The sequence below is a fragment of the Macrosteles quadrilineatus genome, unplaced genomic scaffold (genome assembly GCF_028750875.1).
Source record: "Macrosteles quadrilineatus isolate MER2022 unplaced genomic scaffold, UCM_ALF_1.0 Scaffold_9__3_contigs__length_116548681, whole genome shotgun sequence".
NCBI lineage: Eukaryota > Metazoa > Arthropoda > Insecta > Hemiptera > Cicadellidae > Macrosteles > Macrosteles quadrilineatus.
Genome location: NW_026542602.1, coordinates 102881775 through 102904128, shown reverse-complemented (window position 1 = coordinate 102904128; position 22354 = coordinate 102881775). Strand labels below are relative to the sequence as shown.

Sequence of the window (22354 nt, the reverse complement as noted above, 5' to 3'; positions counted from 1 at the left end):
TACTGTTTTTAGATTATGAAAGGTACAACGTTGCCTGGATCACTCCTTTGGTATGGATCACTCATACCTTTGGATTACTCTGGCAGATCCAGGTAACATTATACCTTTTATAATGTATTTTATTGCATGTTGCATGACAAGGTATATTGCACTGTATGTGGTTAGTGATCAATAAAGAATCTAAATGAATCTCAACCTATAAACATTAGCTAAATCACCCTAACTAAAAGCCATCTATGCATTTTGCTGTAAATTCAGTGTACAAGCTATATTTCTTTATAGTATGGTAATAGCCAAATGTAATTAAATAAAAATTATCGATTTTCTTATAGGCTACATATTACCGGAATCATTCGCAAAATAACACTCAGGACAGGGAACCGTGTCGTGTGACTTCCACGAGTATCAGTGGAAGGAGACGCGGGGGGCTCGACTTGCCAAGGTCGCCGAACAACCTCGACCTTCGCCTCCAGTGACTCCTTTCTCCTCCGGACCCGCGGGCAGGGCCTCGCCCCTCTGGATCCGTCTAGTAACTGCCTACTGTTCTGCGACGTACGTCCGGCCGGAGATGACGGGTAGTAGGCCTGTACAGGAAATACCAGACCCTATGCAAAATAATTTGTTGAGTTGTTCGAATTGTATGTAGTAAAAATGTAAAAATGGTGAATATATATCGTGGAAAGATTGATCCCTTAATAATTTCATAGCATTAAACTTATAAAATTAATCTTTTTGGTTTGCCGAGCAGACTTTGACTAGCAGTCCTGTTGGAATTAGCTACTTTAGTTATAATCAGGGTTTAGTTGTATATCTATTTTATTTATTTTTGTGACGCAGCCAAATTTAATGTAGGTTAAGTATAAATAAATATTACTACAGTATTGATTTGATTACTTGACGTAAGAGTTCTTCGACGTTCCCGCAAGAATAGTATAATTTTTAAGTTGTATGACCTTACTAAAGAAACTTACTTGGGACCTACATTCATCGATCTTTAGGCTATTTTCTTAATATTGTTTGACTACAATTAAAATACAACATTTATTGGTAATAAATATACAAACTCTAATTACATAATCACATCGTAAAAACAATTTTAAACAGCTATTGCTTAAAGTAATTATTCATGCCAACTCACAACACCCAATGATGATACAGTATCGATTAAGGGGTAGTTTTAAAAGCACTCCCGTCATGTAGTAAATGAAACCACCAAAATTAGCTTCACTATTCATAAGTATAAAAAAAAACATCAGTAAACAAGTATAACAAACGGCCTTTGAGCAGCATTCCGGGAAAACCAGATCACTACAGGGAGATATTGCTTGTTGTACACCAGGAAAACTTGAATAAAAGTTGGGTGTAATGTGACAAAATCTTTTTGATGTCCAGTTTTAGTCAAAGATTCGAGGTAAAATGTTGTTATAAAATGATTGGTTGAGTATAGAAACTATGCTAAAACAAATTTAGCTCAACTAAAACGGTTTGGCTGATTTATGTGCTTTTGACTTAGTAATTTAATTAACTAACGCACCAATATGATATTTTTTCCGTTTTGATTAATATTTCGTAAATTACAGCAAAACATCAGCGTTAAGTAGTTTTTTATAATATTATCATTATTTAAATCATTCACATGACCATGACTATTTAAGCAAATAAAGATTCAGCCTGGTTCCTCAGAAGAATTTTATAACTTCTTGATCAGCATCGTACGTGTTATTTAATTACCTAAAAGAAAAAAAAATAGTAAAATAACACTTATAATAGTATATTTACACTTATACTGTTTACTTACAAGACGGTAAATACATATAAAAGATGGTAACTGGTGATCGTTTTCGATTGGACACTCCAATCATCATCAGACCCAATAGGCGAATGAAGCCCATTTATTGGTTTATTACATATGGGTGATTGTGTATTTTTTGTACTTTCAGGTCAGAAGAATTAACTAAACGAAAAAGGTTTAAAACCATAATCAATAAATAAAAATACAACAATACAGGTATTCTTTCTATAATACAAAATATTTTGAGTTAAATATTGCATAACACGCCGCTGTTTCGTTGAAAACATGACATTTCAGTTATCGTTCATTGCCCTCACTGATTAACTGAGTGTGAAACGGTGATAGTCATTGGAGTAAAAAGTTAGCATTTTATTCATCCGCCAGTTCTTTTGTTCTCCAGTTTTATTTATAGGATCAGCTTTTCATTATTTATAGAAAACCTAAAATTAAAACAGGTTTTCGTCATACTGCAGCAAAAACAGCAGTTTTAACGCATGCGTTGCGGGTCTAAAGTAGCATTTTCACTCTCTTGGGAGTAAAAATCATTGTGATAATCATATCAATCGAAATTATTTATTGATTTATTAGATAAGGTTTTAGCCTATTGTTGGCGATTGCTCGATATATCAATGGTAAAATGTACTGTAACACAATCGCAATAGACGAAATAATTGGATCACTTAATAAACAGCTGCTTATTTGCATGAACAGAATTGAAAACAAGTGGAAGTCGTTTTGAGAGGTTATCTTTACATAAAAATTATTTCGTTTTCTAGCTTTGTTTGTTAATTTATTGATGATGCAATATGACGAAAAATATAGTTCACCACACGGGCAAAAAGTGACTTTTTGACGTTAGTTACTATTAAACGTCAGTCAATAGTATATTTCATTACTAGGGCCTAAAGTGACTCTTATTTACGATCGAGGTGAAGCTGAGGTCGGAAAATGAGCGAGTAACAATCACAATAGCACGTGGTTTTGAATGCACACGGGGATTATATGAGCGTAGTAAATCAAATGCGTTGTTATGATTGATGTTGAGGTTGACTAGTTTCTTTATCAGTCCAAATTCGATGATTGCGTAGGCAATGTGTATCAAAAGTTTGTTCTAAAGTCAAAGTATATAAAAATTTATAATTTTGATAACGATTATTACTTAAATGTCAACTGTTCACTGTGTTGCATGGATGCAGTAAAATGTGAAGTCAAACCTTAGACAGGCCACTTTTAGTATTTTCTTCTAACTTACAATGTATTTCAAGTATAATCCCATTATTGTAATGAATTCTCTGTGCTACAAACCTATGAAACTAATCTGTTAAGTTTGGCCTAATAAAGGGTGTTTGATGCCTTTGGGCTGTACATGGATGGCGTCAAACTCAAATTTACGAATTAGATAATTTTTATATTTGAAAAATAAATATGACTATTGCTTGATGACACTCTTAATACACACTATTGGTTCAGGGTGTAATTCTAAATCAGTTGCCACACCTCTGACGTACTCAAATTGTACTTGAATAAAACTAAAGAAATATGTGCATAAATTATTCAAATTGTTTTTTTAATGATTTGATAGAAAAGAACTCTATGAGAGTATTTGAGGACATAAAAATGTGCAGAATATACTTTCAAATAAAATAATTTAATTTCATCTATTATATGGAAGTTGCAGAGACAAATATAAACCAAGAAGCCTCCCTCATGCACATTCTTGGGATAAATACATCTTGGGAAAAGTGTTTTGAAAATATTTAATGATATAATGTAAACAAATTTTATATGTACAGTTGTACTCCATTTTCCCGTTGGCAGCCACTAGGAGGGCAGCACCCGCCAACTGGAGTAGGAAGCAGCTAGAGAAGGCCGTGACCTAGGCTAGCCGTGCCAGGTATATAAGCCCCACGAGGACCTTACACTTCACTCACACCACCACACAACCACCATGTACAAGCTTGTAAGTATATACCCACCAATGTGCTTAGACTAGTAGAGGTTGGGAAATTTTTTAATTTTAAATTTTCGCAATAAAATTTATATTTGGATAAATAATTGTTTATTTTATTTGTTCTCATTAACTTTTAGGGGAGTAGAGGCGGGTTATTGTTGGATAGGGTTGAAATAATTGGAATCAATTCGGTTTTGATATAACGGTAAATGGATATGCGTTTAACTGAAGGTGTAGACATCTTTTGTTTTCTTTTTGTATAACAGATTGTAATTAAAATAAAGTTATCCCTTAAGGTTGTTAACAAATTGTAAGACTGGGGTGGATTTGAAATTTTATACAGTTAAAAGAAATAATTCCTAAACAAATTTGCATTTAAAATTAACTTAATTTCAGGTATTTTGAGTTTTTACCCCAAAAATACGGATGTCGAACTTATCTTGGACATTGGTTAGCTAAATGGATGAATCGAAAAAAGATTAAATATCCATTTTAAAATGTGCCATACAATAGAGCCAACAGTCAACTGTTTGTTACATTATATCTACTATTTCGTCACCTTTATTTCATATTTGATCATACCATACCCTAGTCAATGATACTTAAATGAGTTTACTAGTACAATAATTGCATATTTTAACAACGGTTGTTTTTTTGTCATAAGTGTGTCCTTTTAGTTTAAGATTTGATATAGTATTTAATTATTTATTCACTAATATTTTTGTACACTATGCTAAATCGAACAGGCATTAATTAATTTTAACAAAGAATTTTAATTTTTAAAAGCAACTATTTATTAGAAGAATTTTGATTGTATCTGTGCTTCCTCAAAAAATGAGACACTTTGTTAATTTGAAAATTTAAACATTTACAATTATTCTTTACCACGGAAAGATTAAGGGAAAATGGACATTAATGTAACGTAAAGCTATTCCATAGATTGATAAACATCTATTTACTGTAGGAAGTATTACTATTTAATCAAGTCTAAATAAAATGTCCAATGTACACTACAGTATCCCATGTATATAATCACAGAGAATATACCATTACTGTAATTCACTATATTTGATTGTAATGGTGGGAATATTAGTCAAATTTAAAGACATTTTTACTCCCACAATATTAGTACAGCCTACTGCTTCTGTAATAATATGCCTACACTTGCGCACACGGGTGCCTTAAAGGTTCATAAATTGTACTAGTCATAATTCCCTTTCATGATATCCAATATCTGCATTCAGCATATTATAGTTTGAAATTAATTTTAAATTGTGAATAATATAAACCTTTACAATATATCTACCGTAAATATATTTTTTTTATCAATTAGTTTAAACTCTTCCTTTAAAATTGTATCTCTGACATAAAGCCTGGTACCTGACCTGGTATTACAAAAATGATTGACATACTGTAAATCTTTATGTACAAGTTTTACCTTCTTCCGATATTCACAGGATTTTATATATTTACATTGTTCCTAGACTTCAAATAATTTAATAAGGTATAACGTATTAGGGCTTAATATCCTTATAATGCACAACTCTCTAGCTCCCGAATTATATATCAGTAATACAGCATTAAATAAATCATATACCTAGTTACAAGTTTGGACTATGTGACCAGATGCTTCCAAAAGGCCGTCACAAAAATATTAAATTAACTTGGAGTTTTACAGCAAACCAGCCAACTGAAAACCAGAAATGTGCATGCTGGAAAAATGTATTAAATACACGTTTTTGTCGGAGTAGGGACAATAATCTTGTTTAGGATTTTATAGGAAAAAGGGTTGTTCAATCTGGATTAGTTCTAACTTATTTTATTGTTTCAGGCTTTGATCGCCCTCTTCATCGCCTCGGCTTCGGCCTACGCCCCCGTGGCTCCCCTGGCCTACGCTCACGCTCCCATAGCCGTGGCTCACGCCCCCGTCGCCACCTCCTACGCTAACACCTACAAGGTCTCCACCTCCGTCCACGCTCCCGCTGTCTACGCTGCCCATGCTCCCGTCGTCGCCGCCCCCGCATACAAGGCTTACGCCCCTGCCTACGCCCCAGCATACGCTCCCGTCGCCCCCGTAGTCAAGGCCTACGCGGCACCCGCCTACGCTCCTGCCTACGCCCCCGCTGTCGTCGCCCCCGCATACAAGGCTTACGCCCCCGCCGTTGTTGCCCCCGCTCACGCTCCCCTGAGCTACGGTTACGCCGCCCCCGCTTACGGATACGGCAAGGCTTACGGATACGGATACTACCACTAAACCAAAATCCACCTTAGGAAATTATTTTTATACAAAATGAAAGAGTTGGCTAGGTTTATATTTTAATAAATCTGTTCAACGAATATAGTGGTTTTCAGTTTCCTTATTTCTTCTTTAGTTCAGTTATACACTGTTATAACCAATTACTCGTTTAAAACTGTTATAGTGCTTATTTTATAATGTGTGTTAGTCACACACTTTGCTTTTAAAAAACAACTACATTCAGTCAATCTCCTAGCCATTTTATGTGTATTTTTAAGCAAAGAGTATTAGGTGAAAGATAACATTTTGAAATCATGAAGTATTCACATTTTCAAGCATAGAATTGAATGGTTAGTACATACTAATTTGTTGTTAAAAATCTAAGAGTGAATTTTTTTATGATCGCAAAAAATCAACTCATTAGGAATTTTAAAACTCTGGTGTGATTTCTACTATCTGCATAAATATTGAATTCATTTATAATACAAAATGATAAATTACAAGAGTAGTAAGTTGGAATTCATATTAGCTTATTCAATATTATAAATCAGATGGTTAATAGCTGTTCAGATGAACATCACAAAATGGTTACTAGCGTTTTGTATTAAAAAAAACCTTGAAATACGTTTTAAATGGCTACAATTGGATTATAAACAATAATACGTGATGTGTAATAATTAGGCTTCCCACATTTACATAACTAAACCAGGAGAGCAATGGAGGGTTACCAAGTAAAGTCAGCCAAGATATATTTAGATTGCACTAAGCCTAAATTAACATTCGGCAAACTTTCTTATGAAAATTATTGTGGCTATTTTAATCTACTAAATTACGAGTTTACATAGATTATTTGTCATTAAGTTATTTTGTCATGCAAGCAATATAGTTAAGGTGAATTGTATGGTATCTATAAATGTATTTCATGCTGTAAAAGAACCTTATAAGCTTGAATCGGTCATTTTATTATATCATTATGTATAATTCAACACTGAGATGTTGGAATGAGGAGCATGTATATCATGTTCAGAAACTGTTAAGGCAAAGAAAATGCATCATATAATTTTATTTAAAACTGCATAGTGATTCATTGGCATAATAATTAAAACTGCATAATTATTCATACAATATAAGTGCCTCTCACTCCTCATTCCTTATTGATAAAGGTTTTCTAGGTCATTTGAAGCTATTGAACTCTTGTATTGTATGTATTGATGTTCTATATCATTTTGACATTACAATAGTTTTGATGGAACTACTGTTATTGCAATTTGACTGAGTTTCAGCATTGTTTTGGAATTGGTGTTGTATCCTGATTATTACATAGGCAGGTAGAGCTCGACAGATCATCAAGTTTGAGGGGAGCGGGTAGTGTGTGTAAGTGTGAAGTGTAGTGAGGGATATAAATTGGGGAGCCATGTTCCTTAAAGAACTTTTATGGTCTTAACGTAAGGTTTTATTTGATAAACCTTTATATAAAATTCATTTTATTGCCAAAGGGGTTTAGGCTATATGATGGGTTTTTATCCAGTTTGACTCACATCTGAGAGGGTGTTTTACTAGATGTTGTAAGCCTATGTTGTTGAATGTTTAAGTCACGCCCTGAGCTAATGTTAGGTGACATTCTTATCTTATTTGAGAGGTGTTTTTATTTACAAAGTGTATTGTGTCTAATATGCAATGAGAGGGTACGGGAAGGATTTGGTGTTTCTTAAATAGTGGCTTACAATTTTCTGGTATGGCGCCTCGTACATGTTTCTAATGGCTTTCTTCTGAATTTTTTGATTTTTTGATTTTTCTTTTCAAAATCCCAACGCTATTATAAAAAAATCAGGTAGATTGCAGGTTGCAGGATAGGTGTTTAACGGCTACTGTGTTTTCTACAGCCCATAGCATCAGACAGGGGATTAGTTCAAATTAATGCTCAAAAACAAAGTTGAATTATTTGTAACTATGCTGATTTCTGAACTTGATGTTGAGGGACTTTCTTGGTTGGTTCTATTCTTGTTTGAACGTTATATGTATAGTCTGGGCCTGAATTATAGTTACGTTCCTTTTTCACATATTGTTTATTCCTTTTGTATCTTAGAGAGTGTCTAATTGGTTATTGTTTTTTGTTGGGAGAGTAATGATAGTGGTGCCATCAGAAATATGTTGCAAACGTTAACTTAAGTTAGTGGTAAAGGGTCGATGTAACTAAGAAATCACGGGTCCAAACACCAATCCTTGGGGAACACCGGTGTCAGTTTTTAAAAGTTTATATTATACTTTTACTTTCATGGTGCTTGTTTGGTATTTTATTTCGACTAGTTGGTATCTGCCATTTAGGTAGCTTTAAATACATCGTAGTGCTTGTCCATTTATGTTGAATAGTTTTAACAATTGAATTAAAGTTTTGCGGTCCAAAACTATCGTAGTCAAAAGTAGTATCCTAGGTGAAATACCCTCCTAATGACCAATCCCTTCTATCACATGCATATAATTAACTCGCTTCTCCACGAATAACCTGTTAAAAGGGATCAATAGTGTCGTCAGTTTGAAATATACTTTTTCGTGTTTGGTAATGAACCCCTGGTTAACGAATAATGAATAGTTTGAAAATAATAAACCATATTACAAGATTTTGTGCTGTTACAATTTTATCATCTCAAGATCCTTAAAAACTAAATTTTTATGCTAAAAAATATCGTAAATAATTAAAAGACAAATCATCGTGATTAGTCGATTGAATTAACACAGTAGTGTGTGTTTAGATAAAAATAATCCCTCCACTGTATATATGCGTCTTTTTGTGGTATTTATAACAAAGATCAGTAGATATTTGCTTTTATCCACAGTTTTTCCATACGACTTCCCTTAGTTATTTTTTTAACATTCGAATACATTGGTAAAATATAAGTTCTGCTCACAGCTAATTGAATGCAATAACTGTTCTTATATTAACAAGGTAAGTTAACTGTTTTAGAGAACACTTGTAAACTGAGAGTAAATCTTCATTTATGGCACAGTGACCTAATGGAACTGTAGCACTACTAAACGCGCTATATTTACTTTTGCTTGATTTGAGAGTGCTTATCAACTTATATAAATGCAACCATTTGCAAAGTAAATAACAGTGCTATATCGCTGTCACAAAGTAATCAATAATCATCGATAACTATAATATTTCTTCGTATTTCTCAACTTGTAGAGCTCCCACTAGCAGCGTACAATGCATTACTTTGGGGAATTAAGTATGTCTTATCAGAATCACACTACAGAACGCGTGACTCAAGATAATTTAACAGGGCCAGTGCTATTAAAAAGCATGCTATTTCAGTAAGCACCCAAATTACTTAGTTGGGCAAGTTGGCAACAATCGCAACCCACAATCAATAGAGTTATGATTTCATAGTCTGTCTTCCTGTCTGCCCTTTGACCGAAAATAATCATCGAACTATCAACAACCAACTCTCGCCCTCTCACGATTTCACCTTCATACTTCATATCCTGTCAAAATCTCCTGTCTGTGTGTAGAAGAACTAGGAAACAAAAGCTAAGATAACTGAGATTGTGTGTGCATTTTTGATTGTCTAAGAAATAATTTATAAGTGGTCTAAAATAGTTTTGAGAACATTTTTTGACTGTTTGAATATTCATATCTTAAACTTGTTTTAGAAAAATTACGACGATGAATTGAGGTATCTAAGTTGAAACATCACAGTGGAGAAGAAATATATGTCTCTAGTTTAACAATATACTACGCTTTTGGAATGAAAAAGAGTTCATAAAAGTTACGTATAATTGTAAAACCTTAATTTAGCCTTAATTTATAAGATACCATTTTAAGCACGAATTTAGGATGCAACATAATCGATTATGAATTTGTCGTTCGTGATGATATTTTTAGATAAAGATATGCAAACACTCAATTCTTTACTGTAACAATCTATATCAAATAATTTTTAAGGCATGATTAAAAAATCATACATCACCCTAAGGAATAGTGAAAATCAGAAATATTTACGGTAATAAAAAATTAACAAAACCATCCTGTGGTGTTTACACACATACTATTAATTCTATAATATAGAGTATAAGAGCATTGTATAGAAGTTTCAATATTTCCTTTACATAGGATATTGATTTATCTTGGCATTACTGTAGTGAATATGGCAACGTGAAAAACAAACATAAACAAATTCAAGAGAATAGCTTCTATGTAGTTGCTTGTATGTTTTTTTCCAAAAAACCAAATTAGAGGATCAAATATCCTTTGCAGCTATAAAATAATAAAGCCATAGAATTGTGACCATAAAACCAATTTTGAAAATTATCTGCATGTAAATGAATTGACATATAGTGTCCAAACAATAGTGCGAGTTCTAATTAATAGTTAATTTACGACCACAAAAGGTCTGCTTGGGGCTAGAAGGCAGTGTTTGGAAATGGCAGTTTTGATCTTCGATTTAGGATCAAAGAAAGATCAATTTCAAATTTTACGGGTTCAATAACCTAAATCCCTTTGAGGGAGAAACGCTTCTCTGGCGAATGTAAATCGAATATTCGGTAGACTTGAAAACATTTTTAGAAACGATAAAGAATTAAATATTTTACACAATTGCTGTTATGCGTTTTATAAGTGAGGTTATTTGTAAGGAATTTGTACAAAACAAAGAAATGACTCTTAAATAAATTGAAAATGTCAACAAGAACTGTTTGGGTAGCCATCCTTAAAAGAAAATCTTCAGCACTCGATAAATATTGTTAAAACAATATAAACATTTTTGAACGAGAAACTCTACTACTATATGTCTAAATAGAAATTGGATGATATTATTTTACCAGGGCCATGAATTAAAAACTACAAACGTTAGATTACTATAAGTGTCTTACATTTTGAAATAGGATAACCAATAAATCAATTAAGTCTGTTTATAAACGGAAAGCCCAACCGATTCCCTAAAATTTGCCTACTTAGTATATATACGTTTCTCAAAGCACAAAGCTTGATAGTATCGCCATAGTTTAAAGGGGTAGTGGTGTCTACTCTTTTAATCCATGGTATTACCATAGATAATTTTATCTCATAATTCATTTCATTCCTTTACCAACCCTAAAAATTTACCATCAGACCGATCCTGCTAAGAATATTCCAAAATACACCCTCTCATTTTACCATAAAGTTGAAGAAAAACGCTATTCTGGTATTTTGACTATGTTATTCTATTTTTTATAGACAATAGGCTTTTACTAAAAAAAACTATGCCCGTCATAGAGTTTCTAGTGCAAAGCATTATTTAATTATTGCTCAAAGCCATCAGATGTGATGCGGGCAGATTAAAGTAAAGCTCACTAAAGTGGAGACTGTTCAGGCATTGCCTTTATGCAATCAAGCTGTAGTTTTTTATAATATGTTCCAGACAAAAAGCTAAACATTTCCAAATCATTTTGTACGTTATAAGAAAAAAAAAACTACTATGTAGTTTTTGTAACATGTGTTGGAAATAAGACACCTGCTATGTTCTCTAAGAGATACTTATATTTAACCAGAGATGACAAATAAATTACATATAAAATTTATCAAAGTCAACAGTTTGAAATCAATCTCACTAGAAATCTGAATCCACAACCGTTTAGTAATATCACTGAAGTTGAAATGTTTATTCATGTTTTTTTTTTCATTTTTCCCATTCAGCATACAGTAAATCTATGTCAAACTTTTTAAATTACAAGATTCGTTGTTATTTAACCTCTCGGTTTTGCTTATAATTGTAGTATGGCCTCAATATTCACACGCAATCACCAAGCATATACATAACTAAAATAACTCATGTCTAAAACTATTTTAAAACATCGCGGTGTGCTCTTGGATTTGCTTCTTAAGTTACAGATTTTCCAAACCTATAAGGACTTACATACTAAATCTGTAGCCTAGATTTAAAATGTTTGGTAAAACACCACAATTTAGTTACATAAGGCAAAATATCAACAAAAGTTTTTCAAGTGTTTTAAATTATTGTTTTTCAAACAGAGGTTGTCCTACCTTATGTTGGTGCTGTTAAGTGAGTAAAGGTCCCAAAAAATTACTCATTCAAAGGAACAAAACAAACGTGTGCTTGTAAAAATTCATTTATTACATTATTTGGTGTTGTACAGCACACAGCCTTGATTCAATTGTTCCATTTACTAATGCAGATATCCACCGTATCCGTAACCGAGTCCACTACCGTACCCGTAGCCCAGTCCGTGGCCGTATCCGTAATCGTTCAGTCCACCATAGTAGTCCAGGCCGTGACCGTAGGATCCGTAGTAGCTCTTGTAGGGTGAATACGCCACAGGGTATGATTTGTACGGAGCGCTGTAAGCCAAGGGGGAATGGTAGGCCACAGGGGCGTAGCTCTTGATCACTGGGTAGCTAGGGGTGGCTGCTTTGTAGACATGGCTATAGGAGGTAGCCACGGGGGCGACCGCCTTGACCACGGGGTAGGAGTCCAGGTAGGAGTTGTAAGGAGAGGCGTATGAGTACGGGTACACACTGGCGTACCCAGCCTGGGTAGCGGCGACTACGGACAGAAGCAGAGCCTGGAACAGAATGGGTGGTTACATTTAATTCTTTCAGGCCAAAAGAACACATGTACTTTTTTTAGTTTGTGTTACATAACATGTTTGAAGTCTAGGTTTGGAAATAAAATCATTCTGAATAAATTGATTGCCGTGATTCCAGGATTCACTTTTTATTCTTGACCATTTCCCACATAATAAACTGCTTTCTTAAGTATACGCTAAAAATATTATTTGCTGAAACACCCGTCATAACATTAGCACCTAATCATTTATAGTTTAAATCCCTGAGCTTGGAGGGCTTGGTTACAAAGATATAGGTGATTAGGGGGAATTTTATCTCGAGGCTGAAAAATATAATTATAAATAAACTAAAAATTATGCCACGAACCTAAAATAAACATATAAGCCATAACGATGCAGACAATGCATAGAACCATCACCAGATATATGAATACAACGTAACATTAGGCCAGTAATTAAACAATCAAATGCGTGGCTATTACATAACATTGGGCCCAAATAAAAGAGCAGTTTATAGGAGTGAAAGTAAAAATGGAGGTCACACATCAAATTAACAGTAAAAGAAACAAAGACTTTCACGCTTGAAGGAATACCAAGGATTCTTGTGATGAAACAAGCAGGACATTGTTAGTTTTATATTTACCTACTGTCTTGTTTATGCTTATTAGTTTGATTGTTCAATGTCACAAAGATTTATTTTTACTAAATAAATATTCCTTTTAAGTGCTATAATGGAAGTACAACATATTCTACAAGGTCTTATGTTTTCTATTTTATTTAGCAACTATATTCGTTTTGATAAAATTAATTGACTCATAAATGTGATTTACTATATACTTAAAAAAAATTATGCAATTTTTGTAAACTTCTAAAGACCAAGTTAATTAAGCCATTGTACTAATTTAAACACTACATTATGTGTTATTAATCAATTGTTTAACTTGTGCAAATATAAGGATAGTTATGATTAAATTTTAAATCTTGTTTATTTATTGTTGGAAAAGCGGAAACTATTACTTCATTTAGACCAATGAGCATGGATAGATTAATGTCGTACATGGAGAGAGCCAACACTTTTTGATATGGTAATTAAGTAGTGCCCAAACAATACTCTTCGTATTTGAGATGGCTTCGAAGTTTTCTGATTAAATTTTAAGCAGTTTTGTTACAAATCAAACCTAACACAAATAATATAATTTGTAGGCACCAGAAAAAAAAACAGATAACAATAACTCTACAACATTACTCAGAAACAATTACTTAAAAAAACCACCCAACAGAAAAAACAATATATTAGAAAGCTCCTTTACAAGTTTAATTTTTTTTTTTTAATATTCGAAGCAATATTACCATGTTCACTTAAAATTATAAGTTTTATTCTCCCTATAAAAGTGTTTGTGTACAGTTAAAAACAAATAAAAAGGCAAATGCAATAGAAATACAACCCATTAGTTTATAAGTTTAGACAAATTGTTCAAACATTATATATTTGTCATAATGTAGGGATATTTTTAGAACATTCTTTACACAAACAGACAATGTGTTAAATCTGTACGATTGCGTCGCGGCTGGAAGGGAAGTGTAAGTAGAGGCAGGAAGGTTAGTGAGGTAGTTGACTTCCCAGACATGTTTGGTTCTCAACTTCTTATTTCAGGTTAAAAATAACACGTAATCGCATCTTCAACCTTATGTGGTACTTTGACCTCAGGTGCAACTGAGTATTTGAGTGGTTTTAAATGTGTTATCTTGTTTGTTATTTATTATATCTCCTTGTATTTCATTTTTAGATATTTTAATCTCATCCATTTCAATTAACAATCTATGTCAATTAACATAAAATGAGGTTACTAACCTGTCGTCAATCAATCCTCAATTGTCTTGGATAAGCAACAAAGACAACACAACAACTTAATTACCAAGTTACACAAGTTACTTAATTATCCAAGACAATTGAGGATTGATTGACGACAGGTTAGTAACCTCATTTTATGTCAATAGATCAATCCTGGAGGCAAATTATGTATAAAATATGTCAATTAATTAGTAATGTATTTTTAGGGTATATCCACATTTAAGTTAATTGAGAATTATTGTTTGTATGTTGTTTGGTAAAAACAAAGGTACACAGCATAATTAACAAACATAAAGAAAACCGGGAAAATGTTGTTTAAAGGACTGTAACCAAGAGTATCCAAAATTTACCTCTTAATACCTATGTGTCCATTTATTCAAAGTTTACAAGTTTGAGCTTTGAGTATAAATATTATTTTTGGACCCTTCATTACACATAAAGCAGTTTTCGAAATATATATACGAGCACATATTCTCGTATGTGTCCCAACTATTTAATTTAGTAGGCATACGTGGGTACTAATCCATGGTATCTCCAGGTACTTGTAGAAGTTTAGATTTTTAAGGGTTATATTCCTATAAAACCTATAAAGTAACAGAATTATCAGATTTTATCAAAAATTGCTGAAATGATTTGGATTAAAATTTAGTAAGCAGTTCTATGATCATTTTAACTTTACCCATGAAACTTAAAATTAGGTTTAGGTAAATTTAGCTTTGGCTCCACCCTTTATAATTGTTGACAATCTGATGCGAGGGGAGTTTGTCAGTTTGTCGATACAATTTATTTTTCACATGGATTAAGTAAATTAAAACAATGAAATTTAATAGCTTCAATGGCACTCAAAGAATAGTCTCTTTAGTAATTTGCTGTTTTTCAAAATATACTGTATAACAATGTCACAAGCTATTTATCAGTGAGGATAAAAATTTCATTAGGATTAAACACAGAATGTTAAGATTCAATTCATCCTGCTCTTATTACCTTCGTAACGTATGTTTTGAGGCTGTACAATTCAAAAAGCAAAAGAAACATATATGAAAAGTAAGTATTAGACAATAATATAAGACAAGTAATATTCAATATATATTTGAAGTTAAAATAAATATGACAGATAAACTCTAGTGAAAGAGGAAAAAGAGGCATCAATTTGATATTTATGACAATTATGGCTTTAGGAATAAATATTTTTTTTTTATTAATTCAATTATTTTAAGAGATATGAAAGAAATTAAAAACAATTCATGCCAATAATGTTCAAAAACACTATTTGTTGTTTAATTTTACTTAAACAACAAATTTTGGAAAACATAGCTTTTCAATAGTTTAACAAAAATTTATTGGCTACATAAAATTTCATTGAGATACATTTTACCAACTAACTACGAGACATAAAATAAATGATTTATTTTCACTAAAATCTGTTAATATTATATGTAATGCAATACTCACGATAGTCAACATCGTAGTGGATAGTTGGGAAGTAGAGACAGACAGCTATATATACTTACATCTCAGCCTTGCCCCCTCCCTCACAACAGGCAGTTACTTCTCTTGTTAATAGGTAATTACTCAAAATTAATTAATGTTCAAAAACATTCGAGAAATTGGGCAGTTGAAGGAAATATACAAGGCTGAAATACTGTTAAATTATTTGCTATAGGTTTTGTTTTAGTCAATTTGTAAATTTTATTACTAGGATTCTTTCTGAGGATTTTAAAGTTATTTGATAGACAATTTCGTAAAATAACGAAAACATCAATATTTGCTTATTTCATAAAATATTTATTTTTAAAATTATTATTGTAATATTACATGTCATTCATTCATCATTAACATTAATTTCTCTTTTATTTTGTATATTCTCTCTCATAATGTCTGTTAATGCCCCTGATAATGTATTTGTTTCCCCTTGTTAATGTGTTATTTTATCCAATTTTGTTCAATGTTATATAGCATCCCATCACCCCACAGAAACATCATCCTATTTTATGTTACAATATAATATTTATGCAAATTCTCTCCATACCTATCCTGTACTCATCAAAAACCAACAATAATCATTTATTTAGAATAATATATAATTGTAAGAAAATTGCAATATAGTAATAACATCTTAAATATAGTATTATTTTTCAAAATTATCCAAAGAAAATCAAAATTACTGTGGCAAGTGTCATTCATGTAAATTAACCAGCTGTACATCACTTCAACAATGGACATGGACTTCCTGAGCTTCTACCATTGCCTCTCCCCAGATCCTGCCAACTCTTCACAGTGTGAACATCATTCTATTGGAAATTGTGTTTGATTTAAACTAAAATTCATAATCACAAAGTAAAACCTATATTTTAAATTTCTTATCATCCAAAAGTATTGGACAAGTGCATTGAAGAGTACCAATTTATAAGAAGACAGACACTCCAAATTTGGTAACCATCATCCATCTTATTTAACTAAGGACAAATTTAATCTTCATTGGACATTTAATCAGCATAGCCTAATAGGCCAAATTAACTTAACTCATCAAGACATACATATTTTAAATTGAACCTTTATTCAAAATTTAATCTTCAAATTCTATTTTATTTCATTAAATTCAGTGAAACCATTTGGAATCTTTCTTTGGACATTTAACATTATTATATTAATAGCATCATGAACCTAGCTTAACTTAAGTTATTTCAGAACAATAACTAAATTAAATTATTTGCATTTTAAAGAAGCCTAATATTATATCATTCGAACCGGCACGACCACCCCTCCCTGAATTAAGAGCTCATATTCAAATATTAATTAGTACTTTAGAAGAAACCAACCCAATAAGCCTAGAATAATATCATCCACTTTGGAAACCCCACCATTTTGAAAATTTACCATTGTTAACTTATCCTGTAGCTAATTCAACCAATAACTTATCTTATATTTGTATTTCATTAATAAATTATATATTGTAACATACCAAATCTCTTTATTCAATAATTCATATAGGCCTATTATAAGATTAAGATAAAGACTTACCTCATTAGACAGAAATAAAACACAAATTAGGAATTATCTTTATTAGGAAAGAAATGACTTTGGGTTCAATGTGGGCTAACTTATTAGCCAAAGGAATTTTGTAGGCCTAAGTTAATGAAAAGTCTATAGAAGCTTTATGGTGTGTAGCATTATACAAAAAGTAACTAAGAATACAACTGATTTCGTAATAATCTGTGAAAACATCTCATAGTACACGATTGTTTTACAAAATGTGTGATATGGATTTTAATATTCTGATAGTTTTCCCGTTGTAGTTGAACAGTTTCAATAATTAATACGATTTCATAGCATGAAAAGCCTAATTTTTATTAATCACTTTGGATTTAGCACTGAATATGTTATGAATATTATAAATTGGCTACTACGTGAATATTTTTCAAAAACAAAAACTGGAAAGGGTAAGTACTTTATATTGTTTACATCACAAACTCTTTCAATGATAAGCTTTATAAATAAAAAACAATATATTTAACGTATACTTTTGTCATATTAAACACAAAACCACAATGTATTAAAGTAAATTCATAACATAATGCAGTAATATATCATCGTGTCAAAATATGAATAAACAATAATGACAACGAGTAAAGTATCGCGTGATTGATATAATGACTATATTAACAGTTTAATCGATGCATTAAAAATCCAGTAACCTTTGGTAGTAAAATTGACCGATACAATGTTAAAAAAATATTAATCTGATTTATTTTATTATAATAAGTAAAATAAATACCCCCGCCGCAGCAAACCTGCCGACTAAGCGAATTTCCATTTGTCTGAATTGATTTTCAGTTAAATATATTTTAATAACATTAGGTTTAACGAGTACCTAGGTTTGCTGCTACAAGGAAACTAATAAAGTGTGTTTTTGAGTAAAATATTGATAGCTTAGTAGAAAATAAATAAATTTGCCAAGTTTGATCAAAATATATTCATAAACAAGCAAACTACAACATTTGACAATATTCTCCATAAGAATAACATGGGAATTTTAAATTTACAACTTTTTTAATTTTCTCCGTTACTAATAATCGAACAAAAATACTCTTATATACTAAATTATTTGTTTTTTTAAGCTCTTTAAAAAGGTCTAAAGATAAATTGGGAAATTTTGTGTTTTGAGGGTCAAAAGTGAGAAAAACCAATTTTTACCCCATAAAACCCCCCGTAAAGCCCCGTTCCCATGGTCCGATCATGCTGGTTCGCGAACTCATTTAAGTTTATCCCGCTTTACACCTTTAAACCAAATTTCATCAAAATCGGACAAAAATTACTCAAGTTATCGCGTTCACGGACGTATATATATATATATATATATATATATATATAAGTCTATATATATATACATATATAAAAATTTGAACGAATAGTGTTTTTGGCCTCTGGGGACATCAAAATGAAAAAGTAAATCGGTCCCGGGTCTAGGTCTTATCGTGCCACCTACGGTAATAGCTACTTCCCTATAGGGAAATTCGCTAAAAAGACTATGTTTTATGAAAACAATTTAGTATGGTCTATTCAAATTAAACAGGTATCCATGTTTTAATGATTCTTTACAAACAATCAATATAGAATGCAATTCAATTAAGTCGTTTATGAATGAAAACAAAATGTACACTAGTTGTGTTTGGTTTATGTTAACAGACAATAATTAATTGACAAATTCTGTTTTTTTATATCCAACATAGTGCAAAAAACTGCATAAAATAGAACTCAATTATTATTTATTCTCTAAATAATTGTTGTAAAATACCCTAAAATGAAACTTGCAAAGTTAAATCATTCGATATCAAATTATGAAGATTCGACAAAGTTCCTTCGAATCAGATATCTTTAGTGATCTAAACTGATTAAGCTCTGAGAGTCACAACAATACATTCAATCCAGTGTAATTTCTTTTCCTTCTTTGAAATCTATTCCCTTAACAAAGTATGGATGACGTTATTTCGTCGTTATTCGATTTGTTTCTAGGTTTCAATAGCTCTAGAACCTTCTTGTAATTTGAAAACAATTTTTTAGTCATTCACTTAAAAACTTGAGCTATCGACATCATGAGTTATTACAGTTTTTCTTGTCTGGCAAAGATTTAAAATAGTGCAAATATAGAATCCAATTGAATCTTTAGTTGACTTATTATTTATCACTTCTAGTCAAAGCGATCTGTAATATTTATATTCAACTTGTGATTCAAGAAACACAAGAATAAATATACTGAACAGTAAAAATAAGTTAATTCAATTAGTACTTTAGTTTTTCTTATCTATTTGTGTGACTTTAATGTTCATTAGGGGAAACATCTTAAAAACTGTTTAATAAAACATAGAAATTTAATCCTCAATTAAAGTAACGATGATCAATTCTGGATCAAGGAAATTTAGATAGAGGAGTTGTAAAGATTAATAATGAAACCCAAACGATACTTACTTTCCGTGTCCGGAAATCAGACATAGTTTTTCCAAAAACTAGCTACCGATATGGCTTTGTCATTCGTTTGTAAAATATAATCTAATGTGCAAGACTGGTCTAGGCGTGGGCAGATGGCCAGGATCCTGAACAGCACCACACGCACATAAGAAATGAAATGAAATGAAAAATCCTTGATTTTTTCAGGCAAAGTTAGGGCCACATGGCCCTTTCTTACACTTAACCTGACATTAAAAAAATAACAAAAATAATGCGACATTGGGATAACTTAATCTAATTAAACATAAAATATTTAACAATTCAAGTACCTACATATCTAAAAAAAACATACAAATTTAACAAATAGAAAAATACATTCACACACTCTCGCATACACCCATCAGCAAACGCGCAAAGTAACAGTAGCCCTAGGACACGCCAGCCGAGACCATCTTCTCAAAATAGAGATTTTTCAGTGCCGCCACAAACTGGGAACGTTTTTCAAGGGTCTTAATGTGTAGGCGTAGGCCGTTCCACAGACGACAAGCGGTAACAACAAAAGCCCTGCCATAAGCTGTGGTCACATGATGAGGTATACGCAATGTGATCGAAGAATAACGAGACATTCATGAACTACCCTGAGACACAAATTTAAAATCGGATTTGAAATATTTTGGGGAGCCTGTTTTCAAAATTGAAAAAAACCAATGACAACATTTTAATGAATCTTTGATCATTTAATTTCAGGATGTGTGCCTCAAGATGCCATAAGATGTTTTCTTCGTCTGGTAAGAGACCCCATTTCTGCATGTTTGTCTTGCATTTTCGTAACTCGACCCTGATTCGATTTAGGGTCTTCCACACCGTGTAATGCAGGCCTCCAGCAGGAGTCAGTTCCTCCCTGGATGGTATGGGAGGGTTATTCAACGTGGCCTCCCACCTTGCCACCCGATTGCTTGAGATTGATCCATCCAAGACTTGTGTCCGTGATAAAAAGCTCTTTCTGGACCGAAGCCGTCGCTCTGCAGGTTTGTGGCCGTGTAATGGCCACCCAAACGATAACACATTAATATATTTAAAATTTTATTAAAATAATTGAAAAATAATCATTTTAGATTGTAGAAATATCCGACTTCACTAGTTAATTGTGTCTAATAAATGTGCCCTTTGTTAATTTTAAACCGTTAGAAATCCCGTCACTTGAAATGTAAATACAACAATGGAAGATCAGCTGTTCGTGTGCCAGTTCCCGCCAGATCCCAGCTGATAACAGCCTGGTATTGTCAGCAAGGTTGTTAGTCATCCGAGGTATCCCTTGCATGACGAAGGACTCCAAGAATGCAGCATTACATTACCAGAGAGCTAACTCGATAATTTCAGAATCGTGTTTATGCTGGACACTTACTTTGTGAAGATTGTAGGTCTATATTTTTTAAATATCGATATGTAAAGTGTCAAATCGTGTGAAGTTTACATTGTAAAAGGCCATTTCATCTATGCCACTCAACCTAAGTACCTAAGATAATTATTTTAAAGCCAAAATTTACACGCGCATGTACAATTTCACATATCGCAGGGTAATCATGGTGGAATTACAATCATGGTGGTTTTTTTTTTATTTACAGATTACAGCTGGTTGTTCTACAGCTTCTGGAAGTACGGACATTTTTAATATAATTTTCACTTGGTTACTTATACAGGGTGTCCATAAAAAACGTTTCAGAGCTTTGGGAAATGAATCCTCATACAAAAAAGGAAGAAAAAGTTTATGTGAAGGTATGTCCGAAAATTCATATTTACCCAGATATCCGCCATTTTGTTTTTTATACAAAACTATTTTTATCTATGAAGTTTTTTATTCGATTATTATGAAATTTGGTAAGCATGTTAACATTAACAAGACATATTATAGAAAAATAATAAAGTGGGTCCGATTGTAAATTTCAAAATGGCGTCCGTTTGAATTTTTATAACCTAAATAACTCAAAAACGGCTAATTGTACTTAAATATCCAACACTGTGAAACAGTGTTAAGAATACTTTTTTTAGCATTTTCTCTTCCCTATCAAACAGTACCAAGATCAAGATAAAAAAGATCGGACAAAATGTAACTTAAATACAGTATAACGTTTTTGGTGTAAAACAATAGGCAAAGTTAGCCGGGAACACTTAATTTAGCCTGATCTATCATCTAAGAAACTCTCTATTTCAGTGATTTGTCGTCCGATATTCTTGATCTTGGTATCGTTTGATACCAAATCAAAAATTCGAAAAAAAGTACTCTTGTCATTTGTTTATAAAAATAGTCGTTTTTGAGCTATTTAAGTTGTAACAATTCAAACGGCCGCTATTTTAAAATTTAAAATTGGACCAACTTTATTATTTTTTTCTATTGTAGGTCTTCTGTATGTTAACATTCTTACCAAACTTCATAATCATCAAATGAAAAACTTGACAGATAAAAATATTTTTGTATGGAAAACAAAATTGTGGATCTCTGGGTAAATATGCATT

The 22354-nt window shown here is 32.1% G+C and overlaps 2 protein-coding genes across 2 annotated transcripts; one reads left to right on the top strand and one right to left on the bottom strand.

The window, feature by feature from the left end:
• The first annotated feature begins 3691 nt into the window (after positions 1-3691).
• LOC129003767 (cuticle protein 12.5-like) lies at positions 3692-6080 on the top strand. The gene is made up of 2 exons (XM_054432060.1): positions 3692-3752; positions 5575-6080. The coding sequence occupies exons 1-2, from the start codon at positions 3741-3743 to the stop codon at positions 5995-5997; spliced, it is 435 nt and encodes a 144-aa protein (XP_054288035.1). The 5' UTR covers positions 3692-3740; the 3' UTR covers positions 5998-6080.
• Positions 6081-12069: 5989 nt separating this feature from the next.
• Positions 12070-15868, bottom strand: LOC129004201 (cuticle protein 63-like). The gene is made up of 2 exons (XM_054432677.1): positions 15848-15868; positions 12070-12540 (listed from the first exon to the last, which is right to left on the bottom strand). The coding sequence occupies exons 1-2, from the start codon at positions 15857-15859 to the stop codon at positions 12145-12147; spliced, it is 408 nt and encodes a 135-aa protein (XP_054288652.1). The 5' UTR covers positions 15860-15868; the 3' UTR covers positions 12070-12144.
• Between the last annotated feature and the right edge of the window lie 6486 nt (positions 15869-22354).